We start from the raw sequence: 19,487 nt of genomic DNA, 5'->3' as shown, positions 1-19,487 counted from the left end.
CCTTTGTCCAGGCAAACTTTCCCACCCAGGACCTTCAGTGAGCGTGATAAGCTTCCCGATTTTTCACTCCCACGAACCGTAAAGCGATATATAAGCGATAAATCAATGCTCCCTACTTTCATCGATTTTACAACACGCTTGCGTTTTGAGCGCCAGCGTCAAAAACACCCACACCGATGTGGCACTGTGGTGGTGAACCCCATGCCGAGAAGCGCCACATTATCACCAACAAGCCATCTTGTACTTCAACGGAAGAGAAGCAACGAGAGTAGCAAACATTCTTGCGTGGAGTTTCAGCCCGAAGTGCCTTGGAAATCCTAGCTGCAATGGCAGCAGTTGCGCCCCCTAAACCATGCCGTAACCCAATGCACAGCACAGGCTCATGCGCATGTTGCAGTAACCGACCACCAAGCGTCTCCATCGGCTCCGTCTGCCTTCCCTATCAGTCGCTCCCTATCTATCGCTCGCTCTCTGTCTCGTCGTGTGCCCTGCTTTCCCTCTTTGTCTGTCTAGCTCCATCTCGCTCGCTACGGGCGTGATTAACTCGGATAGAAAGACACACACATACACACATACAGTCAAAGAGTAAATGGAGAAATGGCGGTAGGAATAGCAGAAAGAATACACAACCCGAAGGAAACTATCGCCGGCGCAGGCGGAAAAACTCAAGTATCATCTTTTCCGCCCTATGTGAAAGAGCGCCAATACCATCATATTCTTACTTCCTACGAGAAATCCGGCCCGTTGGCCCGTAGCACGCGATCGGAAGCTACGCGCAACGGAAGAAGAAGGATGACTTTTTCTTACCTTTTCTACGAACATGGGGAGCCCGCGCTGATGGTTGGAAAGGAAAGGCAAATGGGCCATCGCTAGGTTCCGCCAACCGGAGGATTCCCAAACGGGGGTGCGGCCCTTCCCTTGGCTGCAAACCGCGCCCAACCGGAGACGCAAAATAACCGGGTGGAAGTGAAACCGTTTCTTTTGGTCTAATTTCTGTTTCCCTAACTAGTTCCGTTTCGGAACGGCTTGTTTGTTAGAGGCTTCCGAAGCGGACCTTTCGCTCTTCAGCGCGTTTTCGCGTACTTCCTTTCTGCTTTTTTGCGTGCCCGACGGCAGCCGCATGTTTGCCGTCTGTCAGTTCACATGAAGGTGAAAATTAAAGTCTACCTACTCTTTTTTCTGTTGCTAGCTCTTTGGAAGTTTGTTTTAGCTTCGCCTTTTGATTGTCGAAGAAGCTGCTTGGGTTGCTTCTTTAAAACGACCTTAAATAAAATGAAGGTCGAACCATGGTTGTCGGAAGCAAAGGCAAAGAAAATCAACAAACATCAGCTATGCAATTAATAGTTCACAACTGGTTCAGCTTGGTTTGGCTTTCAATTAAAAGTTGAAATTAATTATTAAACTTGACAGGGTTGTTAAATTCAATCAAATTAATTAACAATCGTGGGGCTTATTAATACCATAAATGGGAGCGTTTAAGTAGTGTATCCTGGTCACGGCACCAAGAGATTCCTGTATTAAATGAAACACTTTGCTTCCTCATTTCTTACCAACCAGCCTCCATCTTCCCGTCGGCCGCCAGCTGGGGTAACTGGGGCAGCCCGGCAACGAACCTGTATCCCTCCCACACGATGAGCCACGTGACGCCGTCGCATGTCGCGCCCCATCTGGGCTCGTATCCGCACTACGCATGACCAACGCCCACGACCACGTCCTCCAGCCACCATCACCACCATCACGCCCAGGTCGACAACTTCGACCTGTACAAGAAGCTGACACCGTACGAATAATAGCATCCGCTAATCCCGCAACAGCAGCACCAGCAGCACCAGCCACACCATCACTCGCACCAGCAGCAGCAGCCGCATCACCATCAACAACATCATCAGCAACATCCACTGCATCCACACCATCATCCGGAGCTGTTCTATCAGCACGAGCTGACCGGATATCCTCGGAAGCAGATAGCGGGTGGCTCGCTGGCCTCACCGGCAACAGCCGAGGTGCAGCAGCTGTTGCGGCGGACGGTAACGATGCGGCCAGATGACGATGGTGACCCCGGTGGCCAGGTGGGCGTGTTTCGTGGCCCAACAGCAACCACAGCGACAGCAACCAGTGACCCTACCGGGACGACTACTAGCAACGGTACGGCCACTACCACTCTCGCCACTATCACTACTACCCAGTTAGATAAATGTATTTTAGACTATCTAAGAAATGTCTCAACTTTTAAATGAACCGCATCGGGGAGACTCCTTCGACCCAGCAGCGATGGGTGGGTGTATTTTTAAAAAAAGGAAAGGATGAAACCAAACCACAACAACCGAACCGATCAGTGTATAATTAGCAATATATCTTGTTGTAATGTAAACTGCTGCTGGACAAGCGCAAACTTTCCCTCCCTGCCATGCGGTGGGGCGGAGGGAGTTTGGAGCTTCCTGTCACAAAGCGAAAGCACACACTCATACACATATAAACGTTAAATAGATAAAGCTAAACGGGGGACGCGGCCAATCCAAAATCGCCCACTAAATCACGATGTATAGCAGCAGTAATCTAGTCACGGCGTGCGGCTGATTGTGTGCCGTCGGTTACCTTCGCCCGCGGGTGCGCAGTATTTAAGAAACGAAATTTCAAAACCCTCCCCCGTCTCCTTCCCTGTATAGTATTAAGGGTTAGCCATTGTTTTGCTAAAAAGTCATTGTGCGAGCAAGACGGAGAAGACGAACGTACCACTTCTCGCAAAACTGTTCCCACCAGAAACCGTGAACCATTATTAAACAACCAAAAAAAACGTTCCAAAGCAATCCAAAGAGGTAGAGAGAGGCGTTTTTTGCGGAAGCTCTTTTTCCCTTTTTATCTCGTTTCTGTTGTTTTGCCATATTGTTGTACATATGCATTATTCGATCGATAGCGTATTGTAAGTGCTTTAGTTTTGATTGAGTCAACTTATTTAAGCTCCTCCGGGTTGGAAGGAGATCGAGAACAACAGTGAACAACAGGATCGAACTAACAAGCATCTAGTCTGTCTGTCTGTCGGTGCAATCGTTTGCCGGAGTGAGTTGTGTATGTATTAAACGAGATGATAAGAATGTATGAAAATTTAAGAAAAAAAACAAAGCAGAAAGCGTAAATTGTGAAAACTATCTCTTTTGAAAATAATTTGCTACCAAATAGAAACAAATCAGGAAAGAAACCAACTATCAGAACAAAGTATCAAACAGCTCACACACAAATCAATTAAAAAGACAAAAACAAACCAAAAAGACACATACAACAACACCCGGCAAACGAAGCGTGGAAGCGGCGCAAAAACAAAAGCAAATATTTATACATATAAAGACTGTGATAGTTAACGACACTTGTTAAAAAAAAGTTTTGTTCTTGCAAACAATTTTTACTCGAGCGAACGAAACCACGGAGCTGCGTGAGGTAAAACTAGGGGAGAACACTAACAGGAGCAACTCAAGAATGCGAGGGTAATATAATAAAGGGAAACACTTCTACTCCTACGATACGATCAAGATTCGTTTCCGTTTTACCCTGTTTTGAGTACTTTAAACTTTCGTTTTAAATGGAACAAAATTCTTATAGTAACTAAACAATACTAGAGCAAGTATATGCGCAACGTATCCTTACGGATCATTCCACTCAGCAAAGAGTAAAGAGTATTTATATATGTATGTATGTTGTAAGTGTAAATAATCTGTGTACCGTAACCTATCGATGTGTACCATATATTTGAGCCTAGTCAACGGGGGAAGTAAGAAGGGTAGTAAAAGAAAAACACAGAAAGCAAATCCAAAAACAGAGTGTATTATGGAACGGTCAAGGATATTGGAGAGTCTGACATTCCTCCCCGCACAGCAGCTCATACGATCGCGTTTGATCGATTTCGGTTGATGAAAATCACGTGTCCTGTACGATCGATCTTGTGTAAAGGATCGTCTCGTGTTTTGTTTGTACATAAAGAATGAGGGAAAACACACCACTTACCGCTTTACCGTAATGATTGGTCGTCGTCACGCGTCTAGTCAATGTGGGGGATGGAAGGTTAGCAGACTCTTCGCAACAACAGCAACAACAAAACACAGATCAATGTCGTACGTAAATGTGTATGTGTGTGTTTTTTGAACAAAACTCAACTACAACTACAACAAAAAGGCTTCAGAAAGCTAAGAAAGACAGTAATAAAGGGTATTAAGCGTATCAAAACCCTCAAACATGGTGGAGATGTTCATACTACGAACCGAAAGCAAAAGAATCAATTTACCGATCGGATTTTGGTGATTATCCAGAACAGTGTAGAGAGAGGAGGGGAAGAGTCTATAGTTGTGTATCTTCTAATATGTATGTGTGTGTGTTTGTGTATGTAAAATCTAAGTTCAATCAACCGTCTTCATATTCAATGCGCAAACGGGCAACTACAACCCTCAAGGCGATACGCAAAAGGAGACGGCGCAACCTTGTACATTCAATCTCGCTCGCTCGTTCGGCTGAGCGCGAAACAAAACAAACCAACCAAACCAACCAACCAAAAAAAGGAATAACTGAATTAATAAAAATTCGTATAAATGTTTCAAAAATCTATTCCCAACACGGCGTACGACTGACACTTTCTGTAATTACTGTGGCCTGGAATTTCTGGTACACACCAAACCAAAGGAAAGAAGATCTTAATACTCATTATCACATCACCGTCGACACGCATATCACACGCTCAAACAAACAACGCTCGTTGATAATTCGGTAGAGAGTAGATCATCACCCCCTTTACGATCCTGCTTATCAGCATGATTCTGACAAGCGCCACACGAATGGTGCAAAGACACAGAGCCACGATCTTGAGAGAGCGCCGGCTTGGATGACCTGCGATAATACGATCTGAGTGAGGGTCTTCACTTTCTTCAGGAATGGGTCAGTTGCATTCCCAACGTCGAACCAGGAAGCTGTTCAAACGCGGCAAGATGAGACTATTTGTAAGCGTGATCGTCAGTGGGATGCTGCTCGGAATTGCTAGCCAGGTGGAATGTGCCAACATTCTCGTGCTGATGAGTGTCGTGTCGCAGAGTCATTTCATATGGTATTGACGTACACCGTTTTAGTATATATTGAAGTGATCTTTGAAGTGAAACGGTTGGACTTTCTTCCAACAGGATACGTCCGATTGTGAACCGGCTGGCGGAGGTAGGTCACAACGTTACCGTCCTTTCGGTGAATGTGGATCCAACAGCTGCGGCCAACGTTACCTACATTCACCTGGAGAACAGTTACAACACGCTGTACGGGAATGGCACACTAGCACGCAACGATATACTGAAACGGTCCAACGAGATGGCAGTGGCTGCCACCGTTTCCTTCTATAAGTTTGGATTGCTTGGATGTGAAGGTAGGCAACGATCACGACTTGCTCGCTTGAGTGTCACTCTTTTAATACTCTTCTTGTCTTTTGCAGGAGCTAAAACGTCTAAAGGATTGCAGCAGCTGCTCCAGTATCCTCCGGACTTTCGGTTCGATCTCGTCATCTACGACTTTACCTGTGGTCCGTGCGTTCTTGCCCTGCTGCACAAATTCCACTATCCTCCACTGGTAAGCGTGACCGGGTTTGGAGTGCCTCAGTTCACCGAACGGCTCGTTGGTGGCCATAAAGCCGCCTCACTTGTGCCACACTTCACGCAGCTAACCGACAATCCGATGCCGTTTAGCCAACGTTTCACCAACACACTGATCCACCTGTTTGACGCACTCTATCGGCGGTACGTGTTCCTGCCACGGATCAAGCAGATAGCCCAGCAAGCGTTCGATTTTCCACTGCCCGACCTGACCGAACTGGAGCAAAGAACACTGATCATGCTTACCAACTCGAATCCTGCTCTCGATCCAGCGGAAAGTATGCCACCAAACGTTATCCCCGTCGGGGGGTTACAAATCGTTGAGCCGAAGCCACTTCCGTCAGAGCTGCAAAACTTCATCGAAAACGCACCGCAGGGTGCGGTACTGTTTGCGATGGGCACTAACTTTAAGAGCAAAATGTTCACCCCCGAACGACAGGCAATGTTTTTGGAAGCGTTCGCCCTCCTGCCGCAGTATCGCTTTCTGTGGAAGTTTGACGATGATCAGCTGCCGAGAAAGGCGAGCTCGAATGTGTTGATTAGGTCCTGGTTGCCACAGAATGATATTTTGGCGCAACCCCAGGTTCGTGCGTTCATTACACACTGCGGGTTGATGAGTACGCAGGAGGCAACGTATCACGGGGTGCCAATGATTGGTATTCCAATATACGTTGATCAACATCTAAATCTGCACCGGACGGTGCAGATCGGGGCAGGTGTAAAGCTGGACCTAGCGACACTAACGACGGGTAGTATAGTGGCGGCCCTGAGAGAAGTGCTGCAGAACGCATCTTACCAACAAGCGATCGAACGGCGTTCGGCACTGTTTCGGGATCAGCCGGAGAAGCCGCTGGAGCGTGCGGTGTGGTGGATCGAGTGGGCACTGCGACATCCGCGGGAGGATCAATTACGATCGGGGACGGTTAAGATGAACTACATTGCAGCATATGGGTTCGATGTGTTCGCATGTATTGTGGTGGGGGCTGTCGCTCTTTTAATGATAATCAGAAAAATAGTTTCCTTCATGTATCAAGTCCCTAATACGCGACCTAAGGAAAAACTGAAGTAGGTTTTGGAATGCAAGAAAGTGTTTTGATACTTATTAAAAAATATTCCATCTTTTCGATCCCTTAATACCTAAATAATCTCTCATAACTATACAAATTTAGCTATTTTCATACGTTAACTCATACGTTTATACGTTAACCTAAATTAATTTCTACGCCACGTATACTGCCAAAAATGGTTTGTAAACTAGTGGAATCATTTACTGGATCGGAACAGGTCTAGAAACAACTCTGATTTTGGTTAGTTTCAGTATGAATTGCAGAAACATGAAGGGTTCAGTAACAGATCCAGAAAGTGATGGCTTTATGATCGGTTTCATGTCCGTTATAGGGTCGAGATCGATTTGAGAATCTTTATGGGATTATGAACAGGTTCGAAGTAAATTAAGCATCAGTTCAGGAACCGGTATTAGTTCCGGTCCTGTTCAATTCTAGGACCAGAATGTGTTTGCGATCAGTTCCAGAACCGGTATGGATTCAGTATCAGATCAAGGTCTGATATGGATTGAAATCAAACATATGGGTTTTGCGATTATTTCCGACCCAATAGGAGTTCATGATCTGTTCAGTACTCGGGTCTGTATGGTTTCATGATCAGTCCAAGAAGCGGCTCGTGAACGGTTCTAGAAACGGTATGGATTCCCGATCATTTTAAGGATCGGTGTAGAATCTTGACCAGTTCCAGGACCCATATAAATTCGTGATCAGTTCCTGGATAGGTATGGGGTAGTAATCGGCTCCAGGACCGGTATGAGCTTAAGTTTAGTTCTAAATCAATCATGATTTCAATATTAGCAAACAACGCAAACAAGCAAAGTTAACAAACTTATATAAAAAATCGTTTAAAAAAGGTACATAAAAGAATATTTATTTTCAAAAGAGGACCTGAAACCCTCCACAATGTAATACTTTGAGAACCTGGATTAGTATTTCCACAATCAACATTTATGGCACATCGGTAAGAATTACTCTCAAACTTAAATATTGGCACTTGAACAACCACACCCACATGTCATCAGTTTCTCTTCTTGCCTTCCGAAACCGATCGCGACTTTCGCAACCAGCGCTTAGTGAGGAACACAAGCAGCACAGGAATAGCAGCAAAGAAGAGAGCAACATCCAGCAGGTACGTTCTCACAAAGCCCAACTTCAGCACCGGCGACTGTAGCTGCGTCGCATCTGGATGGCGCAATACCCACTCGATCCACCAAACAGCCCTTGCCAGCGGTTTTTCCGGCTGATCACGAAACAGTGCCGATTGTGCCGCCATGTTGGTGCGATACTGTGGATCCTCCAGCACGTCCCGAATAGCGTCCCGCAGCTCTTCGGTAGTCATCGTTTGAAACGCGACACGCTTCGCAATGCCCGATCGAACGCAGCGCTCAAGGTTCTGGAAAAGGGAATGAGAAAAGTCTAAGATTTCTTGCACAAAGTAGCAAAGCTTTCAAGCCTTACTCGATGCTGATCTGCTATGAAGGGGATACCCACGATCGGTACCCCATACCAGGTGGCCTCGTGCGTACTCAGCAACCCGGCGTGCGTTATAAAAGCCTTTAGCTTTGGATGCGCCAGCAGATCATTCTGCGGCATCCATGGGCGCACGATCACATTTTTGGGCAGCGGAATTCCGAGCTCCGTTTCAAACTTCCACAGAAAGTGATAGTCCGGTAGCTGACGGAGCGCTTCCACTATCATACGCTGCCGGCCACTGTCCAACTGATCACTACGCACGTTCGTACCGAGCGAGAACAGCACGGCTCCTTTGCGGCTTGCGTTAACGAACTGCTCCAGATCGGCGGGCAGTGGAGCAGGTTCACGTATCTGCAGTCCACCGACTGGGATTAGGTTAGGTGGAGCCGCCTCAGGAAAATCGATCGAGTAGTGAGCATTGACCAGCATCAGCTTCGTTCGCTGGCTTAGCTCGGGAGCGTAGGGAAGATCATCGTAGCGGAAGTACTCTCGCATCATCGCATCGATTCGAGGATTGGAAACATAGTTCCGGTAGCTAAAACCCAAACAGAACAATATGATGTTGCCGCTTATTTTGACACTTGCACCACACTTACACTACATCCGATAGACAAAGCAGCGTGTTGTGAACGCGCTGGAAGAAATTCATGTCCGTGCCGTAGCTGAGCGAGTAGAACGGGACGTACGAGTAAAACTTATGTCCCCCGATCACCTCCGTCGAGTAGGGTGGATTATTAAACGCGGTCACGCTGACCAACGGCGGATAGTTGAACTTGTGCAGCAAACCGAGCAAACACGGTCCACAGGTGAAGTCGTGCAGTACCAAATCGAACCGAAAATCGTCCGGGTAGTCCATCACCCGCTGCAAACCTTTCGATTTCAGCGTTCCTAAAACAAACCAAGGCAGAAGAGTGAGGGGATGACGTAGAGCGAGCAAAAAAAACATATAAATAGTTCCTACCAGCACATTCATGCACTACAAAGTCACGATAGAAGGAGACGACACTTTTGAACACATTTTCGTTCGCCATTTCCATCAGATCGATCGAGTCGGGACCGCTGTACAGCGTGGGATAGATTTCCTCCAGATGCACGTAGTGGACGTTATTCGGTTGGTTCTTTTCCACATCAGCCGACAGGATGGTTAGATTGTGTCCAGCGCGGGCTAGCCCGTCCATAATAGCTCGATTCCTACGTACGAGAAAGAATGGAAATAATTTATAATTATGATAACTTCAGCATTTACTCAAACTTCATTTCCTTACCAGATATGATGACTTGGGCTGGCAACTCCCATAAGGCAGAGTATATTGGCTCCATTCACACTAACTCCCAGCGACAGCAAGAAGCCAACAAAACTGAACAACGAAAACCTCATCGTGAACCAAGCACGACTGCGTCCACTTAAAGCGACGAATTTGGGGAAACTGAAATCGATTGCGTCCGCATCGCTTTGACGCTGCCGCACGATGTGGTCAAGTTCACTAAGACCTTCACACACGTACACTAAATATAGAAATGAAGGTGTATTGCACCTTCCCCCCCTTTAGACACAAACACAACGAGCGAACATATGATGAAAATTTATGCACCGCTCAATGTTATCACACGCTTCTCTCACTCTCATTCTCCCGCTATCTCGAGCAGTACGTGCGTATTCGTGCTCATCTTTTTGGCAATGTGGAGATGAATTTAACCTCATCAACAGTACCGAAACTGTTGCCCTTGACGCGACGCACCCGGTTATGCTGGATGCAATCAGTGTCACCGCCAATCAGCGCTCCGATGGAGGAGCAGATCGGTTTCGAAGGGTAGTAGGCTCGACCGTGTAGGGGTTCATCTATCGGAATTGGCTACTGGAGACATATGCGTGACAGTGCGTTATCATCATAGGCAGATAACAATCATTGCATGTTTGCACAGTAAATCGGTGTCGTTATCTTGCTGTCATCTTGGGGAGCAAACTGATGATGATAAGCCACTAGTTGGTAGTAAGATTTGTAGACATTAGACAAGATTAGCGAAAGGAGACACCAAAAACACTGGCTTTGTGTTAATTCTTTACAACAGTGTCCCACACATGTACTGTACAAGGCATTTACAAGGTGTAATACTGGAGGAATTAATTCTAAACAGACATTAAAACCGCTGCTAGTCGGTTTGATTGCTCGACAAAGCCTGGAATCACCTATTATCTGACGACATTAAACAAATATCAGGTCATCAGGTCGCCGTCTCTTTCCATCTCTTTCATCCCATCTAATGTGGCAATTTTGCACAATCATCTTGCCAATTGATAGGCCGCTACCACACATCCAGCGCTTCCCGGTTCGCGGGCACGATCCAACTGCCGCTACGCCCATAGTTTACACAGTGCACGTGATCGTGGCGAAGATTTTGCCAGCTGAGTGTGCTAAAAAGAAAACACTTTCAGCTATGGTTGGCAGCTGGTGTTGGTCATACATCAGAGATGTGATGTGCTTTTATTTCCTCTCCGACCGTACAGCCGATAAGATGGGCGAGGCGCGATCGTCCGTGGTGCCGTTCTGGACAGTGTTGCTGCTAGCGATCGGTGCAGGCGTTCATTATGCGCACGGCGCCAACATTCTTGCCCTGATGGCTGTGCCTAGTCCGAGCCATCACATTTGGAACCGTGCGCTGGTGGATGCGCTAGCTGCCCGTGGCCACAACCTGACCGTCGTATCGCCGGACGTAGAGCGAAAACCGCCACCGAACGTGACGTACATTCATCTGGAGAAAACGTACGACACGATCCACGAGGGCGCGACGGCGATCGATTTCTACGAGATGGGCCAATCGGGCATACTGGAGAGCATGCGGATCTTCTACGACTACGCGATCTCGATGTGCATCGGCATACTCGGGTCGGAGGGATACCAGACGATCATGAACTATCCGCGCGATACCAAGTTCGATCTGGTGCTGTACGATTTCACCTGCGGTCCGTGTCTGCTCGCTGTGTACGATCGGTTCGGCCAACCACCGATGGTTGGTGTGACGGGCTTCAACACACCGCCCTACACGACCGATCTGATCGGGGGCCACAAGTATTACGCCTACGTGCCTTACTACACGCTGGATTACGACAGCAGTATGAACTTTTTCCAACGATTCTACAATGCCGCCATCCATTGGATCGATTACTTGTAAGTGTAGAGCGAAAAAGTGTGAAGCGAGCGTTCAGTTTTATACTCCCTTTCTTCCGTTACAGCTACCGCAACTACATCTTCCTTCCGGAAACGGATCGCCTTGTACGCGAGCACGAAAAGGCAAACGATCTTCCCTATCTCGGTGCGTTGGATCAGAAAATGATGCTTATGCTGGTGAACTCTCACCATTCCGTAGACTTCCCCGAACCGATCCCTCAAAACATGATCCAGGTCGGTGGGCTACAGATCATTCCGCCGAAACCTCTTCCAGCCGATATCGATCGCTTCATACGGGGAGGGAAGAAGGGTTCCGTGCTGTTTTCTCTCGGAACGAACGTGCTCAGTAAAGATTTGGGTCCGGAACGGATCAAAGCGTTCCTGCAAGCGTTCCAGCAAATGCCGGCCTATAACTTCCTGTGGAAGTTTGAAACGGACCTACCGTACGATCTGCCGCCGAATGTTATGATGAAGAAGTTTCTGCCACAGAATGATATTCTCGCCCATCCGCATGTGAAGGGCTTCATGACGCATGGCGGGCTGCTGAGTACGCACGAGGCAACGTGGCACGGTGTGCCAATGATCGGTATCCCCGTGATCGCTGATCAGTATCGGGTAAGTTGTATATAATACATCTTAATCCAATTATCACAATCTATTAAACTCCTGGCTCCCTCCTTCTTAGAATCTCGCTAAATCCATCCGCGCTGGTGTAGCGGAAAAGATTAGTCTGTGGGATCTGACCACGGAGAAAATACGCAACACGGTGCTGAAGGTGCTGGAGTCACCCCGCTACCGTGACGCCATGAAGGTACGATCGGCGCTGTTCCGCGATCAATCGGAACATCCGCTCGAGCGGGGCGTCTGGTGGGTCGAATGGGCCCTACGCCATCCGAACGCAAAGACGATCCAATCGCCCACCCTCGAGCTTGGACCGTGGCGAAGCGAACTGTATGACGTGAAGGCCTGCCTGGTGCTGGCCGTACTGTTGATCGTTTATTTGCTGCACAAAACGGGCAAAGCACTCTTTGCAAAAGCTTCCCAGCCGGGTAAAACGAAAAAGAAAGTACACTGAATTTGTAGAGTATACCATTACACAGAGGTAGAAACCTCTTCGTCGAATTTTTGCAGTACATCTCAATAAAATGCATCAAATGTATATTTTTCCCTCTAAGGTACCATAATGACTGCGAGATGTTCGACTCTATTCATTGCGTTTTTGCATTCATTATGTATCATTTCCTGCACGCAAGCACATGCATTAGCGTCGTTACCAGCAAATGTGCCATTCATTTTCGCTCACATGTGTACCGAGCAAACCCCTAATGAGTTCATTAACGAACAGAAAACACGTGTTTGATTCAATAAAACTCTTGCCAATCTACCAGCACCATCCAGTAGCCGTTGGCGCTCGTTTCCATGGTGATCTCCGTACAATGATACTCGGGCTAGTGATACTCTTGCTCTTCCAGCAATGTTGCTGGCAGCCATCAGCCGGCGCAAACATCCTCTGTCTTACGCCAGTCCCCAGCCCAAGCCATCACATCTGGAACCGAGTCTGGATCGAGGCACTCGCTGCACATGGACACAACCTAACGGTTATATCAGCGGATGTGGACGAGCGAACAGCTTCACCCAACGTCACCTACATCTATCTCGAGCATGCCTACTCGGATCTGCACACGGAGCTCGATCTGTTCCAAATGGCGTCCCACAGCGCACTCACCGGAATAAAGGACCTATACGTCTGGGGTACGGCCATGTGCAAGGGAGTGCTACGCTCCAAAGGGTTGCAAGTAATTCAAGCCTATCCAGACGATTTCCGGTTTGATTTGATCATCGCGGACATCACCTGTGGGCCGTGTCTGTTTCCACTGATACATAAATTCCACCATCCACCACTGATCGGCGTAACGGCGTACAACAATCCACAGTTTACGGCCGATTTCGTCGGCGGACACAAGCACTATGCGTATGTGCCGTTCTTCACGTTAAACTACGACTCCGATATGACCTTCTATCAGCGATTCTACAACTGGGTTCTCCACAATGTCGATCATTTGTAAAGAATAAAACACAGTTAAGCGATTTGATAATCACAAACGTTCCCTTTTTTCAGCTATCGCCATCACGTGTTTCTTCCCCGCATCGAGCAGATGGTACGCAACCACTTCCACTACCCTGGCATGCCATCGTTGGAGCAGATGGAGCACAATACCATACTGCTGCTTGCCAACTTCCACTACTCTGTTGACTTTGCCGAATCAATCGCACCGAACCACATCCCGGTCGGTGGACTGCAGGTGCGACCCGCCAACCATCTTCCAGACGATCTGGCCACCTTCATTGCAGCCGGTAGGGAAGGAACGGTGTTGTTCTCGCTCGGCACCAACGTAAGAAGTGCCGATTTGGGGATGGAACGTATCTACATGTTCCTGGAAGCGTTTCGCCACCTGCCGGAGTACAATTTCCTGTGGAAGTTTGAAGAGCTGCCACCGTTTGAGGTTCCTGCGAATGTGTTGATAAGGGCGTTCTTGCCCCAGAACGATGTGTTAGCGCAGCCGAACGTTAAGGCGTTCATTACGCACGGCGGTATGCTGAGTACGCACGAGGCTACGTGGCACGGTGTGCCGATGGTTGGGATTCCTTTTATCTGCGATCAGTATCGGGTAAGAGTCAAATGGATCCTAATAACCGAAATTGGTTGGAGTCGGAGTATTCCGGAGTCAATGTAATCTAGAGTCACAATTCGTCTAAGTCTCCTGAGGTCGAGAGTAGGTCATCAGTCGTTCTGAACCAGAGTCGAAGTCATCCGGAGTCGGTGTTGACCGAAGCTGGAATCAGAGTCGTGTGGAGTCGTATTCGGCTAGAGTAGGTCAGAGTGGTCCGGATTGGGATCTAGTCGAAGTTGGAGTCATTCAGCGTCGAAGTGATCAGGTATCGAAGTCGTTCGGGATTGGAGTGGCCCAGAGTCAGCAGGAGTTGGAATTGGAGACGGCCTGGCGTTTTTATATCTGCATCATACGGCATCAACTTCAACTCTATAAATCTTTGGCTCCGACCGACTCATACTCGGAAACGATCCAAAACTCCTATCAACTCTGATTCCAGCTGGACAACCCAGACTCCAGCTCCTACTGCTCCGAATAATGCTGTTCGAACCTAATTTCCACAATCGATTTCAACATTTTCGGAGCCGGATTGTAGTCTACTTCACTTCTATTTGCCATCTTCATCCTACATCATATTTTAGAATTAAATTGCTTACATAAACAATCCCTCGCTTTGCTTCCAGAACCTCCACAAATCGGTAACGGCCGGTGTTGCACTACGCCTAGCACATGATTCCCTTTCGGTGGAGCAAATTCTATCAGCTCTCCGGGAGATACTAACCAACACCAGCTACCGAGATGCCATGAAGCGCCGTTCCGTACTGCTGCGCGATCAACCGGAACATCCGCTCGATCGAGCCGTCTGGTGGATCGAGTGGGTCCTACGTCATCCCGACGGGAGGGCAATACAATCACCCACCAAGCATATGACATTCTGGCAGTACGAGCTGTACGATATAAAGCTGACACTGATACTACTTACCGTACTGGCTGTTTACTGCTGTAAACGTATTTGCACACGCTCCGACAGACGCTCGTATCGCAATGTAAACAAGAAAAGTAACTAAAAGGAGTGCACGCTCAGGCACCTACTCGAGCTCGAATTAGAGTTCAATTCATTCAACAATGATTTGCAATTCTCCCGTTACATATCACACATAGACAATCAGAGAGCAAGAGAGCGAGAGAGAGAGAGCGAGAGAGATATGTAGTAGATTGCAATCTTCTAACGATCATGCACGTTGAGCCGGGCTGGAAACAATTACCTCCAACGCAAGGTCAATAGCAAGCGCAAGTGTGCCATTCTATACATACGGGAGACTCGTTCGCGTGCCTCCGTCCGACACAGCAGGTGACCCTTTCTCGTCTACTCACACACCCAGAGGCAATGTACGATGATGACCGCGGAATCATTCTTCGCTCAGCTAACGCTCATCTCGCGCTAGTTCATAAGATAACGGCGATGCGTACGAACGTATCGCTTGTCGCGCTCTGCGCACTAGCGGCACTGTCCGCCGTCCAGACAGCAAACATCCTCTGCATCATGACCGTGCCTAGTCCAAGCCATCACATTTGGTTGGTATTAACATCCTTTTAGGCTCCGGCAAAACCCGATCTCCTTATTGTGAACACACTCTTCCAGGAACCGTGTCATCATGGAGGAGCTGGTAGCTCGGGGCCACAATGTAACGGTCGTCTCGCAGGATGGTGATGCATCGCGCACCAACCTTACCTACATCATGCTGGAAAAGGTATACTCCACCCTGTACGAAGACGAAGGGCTTGATCTGCTGGAAGTGTCGAAAGAAACCCCCTTTCAGTCACTGTTCACCTTCCGCGAGTTCTATCTCGGCATGTGCCGGGGAGCGCTCAAGTCGAACGGATTGAACGTGATCCTCAACTATCCCGACAGCTTCCGGTTCGATCTCGTACTGTACGACTTTGGCTGTGGACCGTGTTTGCTACCGTTGCTGCACAAGTTTAACTACCCGCCGTTGGTCGCACTGACCGCATTCAGCAATCCACCGTACTCGGTGGACATTGTGGGAGGTCATAAGCATTTTGCGTACACGCCACACTACGCCCTGCCGTACGGGTTCGACATGAGTTTCGCCGAGCGGGCCTACAACACGTACCTCTGCCTGTGGGATGCTGGGTAAGTTGGATGGTTTGAAAGGTTGTGCTTGGCAGTTAACCAAAGCGATTCAATTTTTGCTCCAGTTTGCGTAAGTTTACCATCCTGCCCCAGCTGGACGCAATGGTAAGGGACCGGTTCGGCTTCAACGACATGCCCTACCTACAGGCCATTGAGCAGCGCACGGTTCTGATGCTGGTTAACACTAATCCCGCGTTCGATGCGCCGGAACCACTGCCACCGAATGTGATTGCGATCGGAGGGGCACACATTAAGGAACCGAAACCACTGCCCAGCGATTTGGAGCAGTTTGTGGGGAAGGCCAAAAAAGGGGCCGTACTGTTTTCGCTCGGTTCCAACATCCGGTCGGACATGATTGGTGAGCAGCGTCAGCGGATGTTTATTGAAGCGTTCCGCCAAATGCCGGACTATCATTTTCTGTGGAAGTTTGAATCGAAACTGAACCTCCCGTTGCCACCGAACGTGATCATTCGGCCGTGGCTGCCCCAGAACAGCATCCTGAACCATCCCCGGACGCGAGGATTCATCACGCACTCGGGTGGATTGAGCACGCAGGAAGCGTCCTGGTTTGGCGTACCACTGATCGGAATGCCGTTCTTTGTCGATCAGCATCGAGTAAGTGTGGCGATCTTTTATCATGTTTTTCGTTTCAATAACACGCTTTTATAACATTCCAGAACCTCAAACGCTCCCTCATTGGTGGTGTGGCCGAGCCGCTCGATTTTGGCGCACTGTCGACGGAGAAAATACGCGCCACCGTGTTGAAGGTGCTGGAAAGACCGATCTACCGGGAGAACATGCGACGCCGGTCGATGTACTTCCGCGATCAGCCGGAAAAACCGCTCGATCGGGCGATCTGGTGGATCGAGTACGTGCTGAGACATCCGACGGTGGAGCATCTACGCTCACCGACGCTCAAGCTGGGCACGGCGAAGTCTAATCTTTTGGACGTGTATGGCTTCTTTGCTGGAGTGATCTTGTTCGTGTTATGGTTGGCCGTGTTCATAGCAAGACGCATATGCTGTGGTCGTAAAATGAAGTCGAAAAAGAAGCTACAGTGAATGTCGGTACGCTTTGCAGAGTGGAGATAACTGAGATTTTAACATTTATTTGCGTTATACATAGTTTTGTTTTTTTAGTAAATTTTATAGTTGAAGATAAATACAAAATAACGAATTTGTAACTAACGTCAGTATTTACCGCGACTTGTGAGTTTAAAAACAGTGTTTGAGCATCAAATGGACATAAATACATAAATGAGAGTGAGATAAATCGATTCCGGAATTGGAATCGGCTGTTGAATCGAAATCAGCTCTGGAATCGGAATCGGTTGAGGAAACGTAATCGGCTCTGGAATTCCAATCAGAATTGGCCCCAGAGTCAGAATCAGTTTTGGAATTGCCATCAGAGTTTTTAGAAGCGGAAACAGTTCCAGAATATCCATGAGAATGGATAGTTTATAAGTACATTCGGAACCTTTGCTAAATCGATTCCGATTCCCGAGCTGATTCTGATTTTGGAGCCATTTAAGATTTCGGACCCGATTTAGATTCCAGTGTCAATGCCACAACTACTATCCGGAACCGATTCCAGAGAAATTAAGAGCTAGCTGGAATCCGACCAAAACTTCATTTTCCGCATCCGCACTCATTCCAACGGCACCGACCGTTCCGATTGTTTCGTCTAGTGATGAGAGCTCGGAATCCGACCTACCCGATTCCGATTCCGTGTTCGAAATCAATTCCAGAGTCGACTCCAGAGACGATTCCAAAGACGACTCCAATTACGGAATCAACTCGGGAATCGGAATTGGAATCAACCTGGGAGTCGCAATTTGTCCGGTAAAAGAATAAGAATTGACTCCTGTGTTGGAATTGGCTCCGGAATGAGAATCAGTTCTTGAATCGAAATAAGAAGTTTCAGAAGCGAAATTAGTTGAGGAATGTCCAAGAGAATGGATCGTTTACAAGTAAATTTGATTTTACAAGTTGGGTCCGTTCCGTACTAGAATATGCCTGTGTCATCTGGCCTCCTGTCCAACTATCTCTGCTCCAAAGGATTGAGAGGATCCAGAGACGTTTTACAAGGATCGTATTTCGTAGGTCGCTGGGTCATTACTCTATTCCGCTTCCTTCGTATGACGATAGATGCACTCTATTAGGCCTTGCCAAGTTGGAGCACCACCTCTCGGTCGCTCAGGCTTCTTTCGTTGCTGGCATATTGCTCAATACGATTGATACTCCTTCACTTCTGTCGCGCTTACATTTGTATGCACCTTGTCGCACCTTACGTTATCGTTTTCGTCTCCAGTTACCTATATGTCGTACACGTTTTGCTCGCAAAAGGCAAGCATAGCCTTTTGTAAGAGCTATGTCGTCTTTTAATAGTACTTCAGATCTGTTCGATTTCAACATACCCTATCCGGTCTACCGATCCCGTCTTCGCTCCTTTTCCGTACCATAAACTCCTTCCTACTCCTTCGTGAATAACTGTATACTATAGTCAGTAAGCACTATTGCTGTAACCCAACGTGGCCGAGCAATTAATAAAATAAAAATAAAATAAAATAAAATAAAATAAAATAAAATTCTTTGCGGGTATCAATACGTAGCATCATTGGATCCTAACACCTATTCTTATGAAGATGCTGAAACCGACTCCGATTTCGAAACCGATTCTGATTCCGGAGCTGATTCCGGAGCCAATTCCGATTCCAGAACCGATTCCGATTCCGGAGCCGGTTCCTAATTCGGAGCCGATTCCGATTCCGGAACCGATTCTGATTTTGGAGTCAATTTCGGAGACCTACTATCCGGAATCGATTCCAGAAAACTTCATTTTTCCCATCATTAGTTACGACCTTTTCGACCATAACTACCTTTATGTTATACCTAGCAACCTGTATATTCTATCCACTTTGTTTCCAACCGTTGCGACCATTCCGTTCGAATAGTTCCGACCATTTCGACTGTTCCGACCGTTCAAAAGAGCTAGATTCAAAAGGTTCAAAAAACCTAATATCGATCGTTCTGATTGAGGATTGAAGATAGACACTCTCTGGAGCACGTATCACAACTCCAAATGGCAATCACCAGGCACAGACAATCAGATCTACCCAGTTCCGGAGATTCCTCTTGGATGGGCTCCAGCATCGAAACTGGTTCTAAAATCAAAATCAATTTCGGAACGGACGGTTTTAAGCAGGTTAAATTTCAGCCATAATAACAATATTGTTCAAAGAGATGTCCCTTATCCGTTTTTTTTTAGTTTGAGTGAGTATTATAGGATTCTAGAACTGATTCCGATTCCGAAGCCGATCCCGGGATCGATATTAATTTTGCACAAGTGTTCCTAATCTACTTTCAGGCATCAATTCTCCGAAAAAAAAATCGGAGCTAGACGGA

General features: G+C 47.5%; 5 protein-coding genes across 6 annotated transcripts in view; 4 read left to right on the top strand and 1 right to left on the bottom strand.

Moving 5' to 3' along the window:
* Nucleotides 1-4,539, top strand: part of LOC121591602 (DNA-binding protein D-ETS-3) — a 40,343-nt gene extending 35,804 nt beyond the window's left edge. For both annotated transcript variants that reach the window (XM_041912312.1, XM_041912313.1), the window contains exon 7: nucleotides 1,558-4,539. In XM_041912312.1, coding sequence (XP_041768246.1) covers nucleotides 1,558-1,694 — 137 coding nt within the window. In that variant the 3' untranslated portion in view covers nucleotides 1,695-4,539. The remainder of the gene's footprint in view (nucleotides 1-1,557) is intronic.
* Nucleotides 4,540-4,846: 307 nt separating this feature from the next.
* LOC121591600 (UDP-glycosyltransferase UGT5-like) lies at nucleotides 4,847-6,971 on the top strand. The gene is made up of 3 exons (XM_041912310.1): nucleotides 4,847-5,083; nucleotides 5,157-5,389; nucleotides 5,456-6,971. The coding sequence occupies exons 1-3, from the start codon at nucleotides 4,914-4,916 to the stop codon at nucleotides 6,679-6,681; spliced, it is 1,629 nt and encodes a 542-aa protein (XP_041768244.1). The 5' UTR covers nucleotides 4,847-4,913; the 3' UTR covers nucleotides 6,682-6,971.
* Nucleotides 6,972-7,433: 462 nt separating this feature from the next.
* LOC121591601 (UDP-glucosyltransferase 2-like) lies at nucleotides 7,434-10,143 on the bottom strand. The gene is made up of 5 exons (XM_041912311.1): nucleotides 9,415-10,143; nucleotides 9,111-9,340; nucleotides 8,746-9,037; nucleotides 8,135-8,684; nucleotides 7,434-8,069 (listed from the first exon to the last, which is right to left on the bottom strand). Exons 1-5 carry the CDS (start codon nucleotides 9,525-9,527, stop codon nucleotides 7,695-7,697), a joined length of 1,560 nt encoding a protein of 519 aa, XP_041768245.1. The 5' UTR covers nucleotides 9,528-10,143; the 3' UTR covers nucleotides 7,434-7,694.
* A 233-nt stretch (nucleotides 10,144-10,376) lies between these two features.
* LOC121592289 lies at nucleotides 10,377-17,270 on the top strand. The gene is made up of 11 exons (XM_041913688.1): nucleotides 10,377-11,316; nucleotides 11,382-11,931; nucleotides 12,002-12,385; nucleotides 12,705-13,378; nucleotides 13,436-13,985; nucleotides 14,095-14,253; nucleotides 14,612-14,911; nucleotides 15,214-15,503; nucleotides 15,571-16,083; nucleotides 16,149-16,698; nucleotides 16,761-17,270. The coding sequence occupies exons 1-11, from the start codon at nucleotides 10,412-10,414 to the stop codon at nucleotides 17,142-17,144; spliced, it is 5,259 nt and encodes a 1,752-aa protein (XP_041769622.1). The 5' UTR covers nucleotides 10,377-10,411; the 3' UTR covers nucleotides 17,145-17,270.
* On the top strand, nucleotides 12,406-15,030 carry LOC121591599 (UDP-glucosyltransferase 2-like). Its single transcript, XM_041912309.1, has 3 exons — nucleotides 12,406-13,378; nucleotides 13,436-13,985; nucleotides 14,612-15,030. The coding sequence occupies exons 1-3, from the start codon at nucleotides 12,597-12,599 to the stop codon at nucleotides 14,993-14,995; spliced, it is 1,716 nt and encodes a 571-aa protein (XP_041768243.1). The 5' UTR covers nucleotides 12,406-12,596; the 3' UTR covers nucleotides 14,996-15,030.
* Nucleotides 17,271-19,487: the final 2,217 nt, after the last annotated feature.

This window comes from Anopheles merus, chromosome 2L (genome assembly GCF_017562075.2).
Source record: "Anopheles merus strain MAF chromosome 2L, AmerM5.1, whole genome shotgun sequence".
In the NCBI taxonomy this organism is placed as follows: Eukaryota; Metazoa; Arthropoda; class Insecta; order Diptera; family Culicidae; genus Anopheles; species Anopheles merus.
Note: the sequence above shows the minus strand (reverse complement) of the source record. Positions and strands in the feature narration are given on the sequence as shown.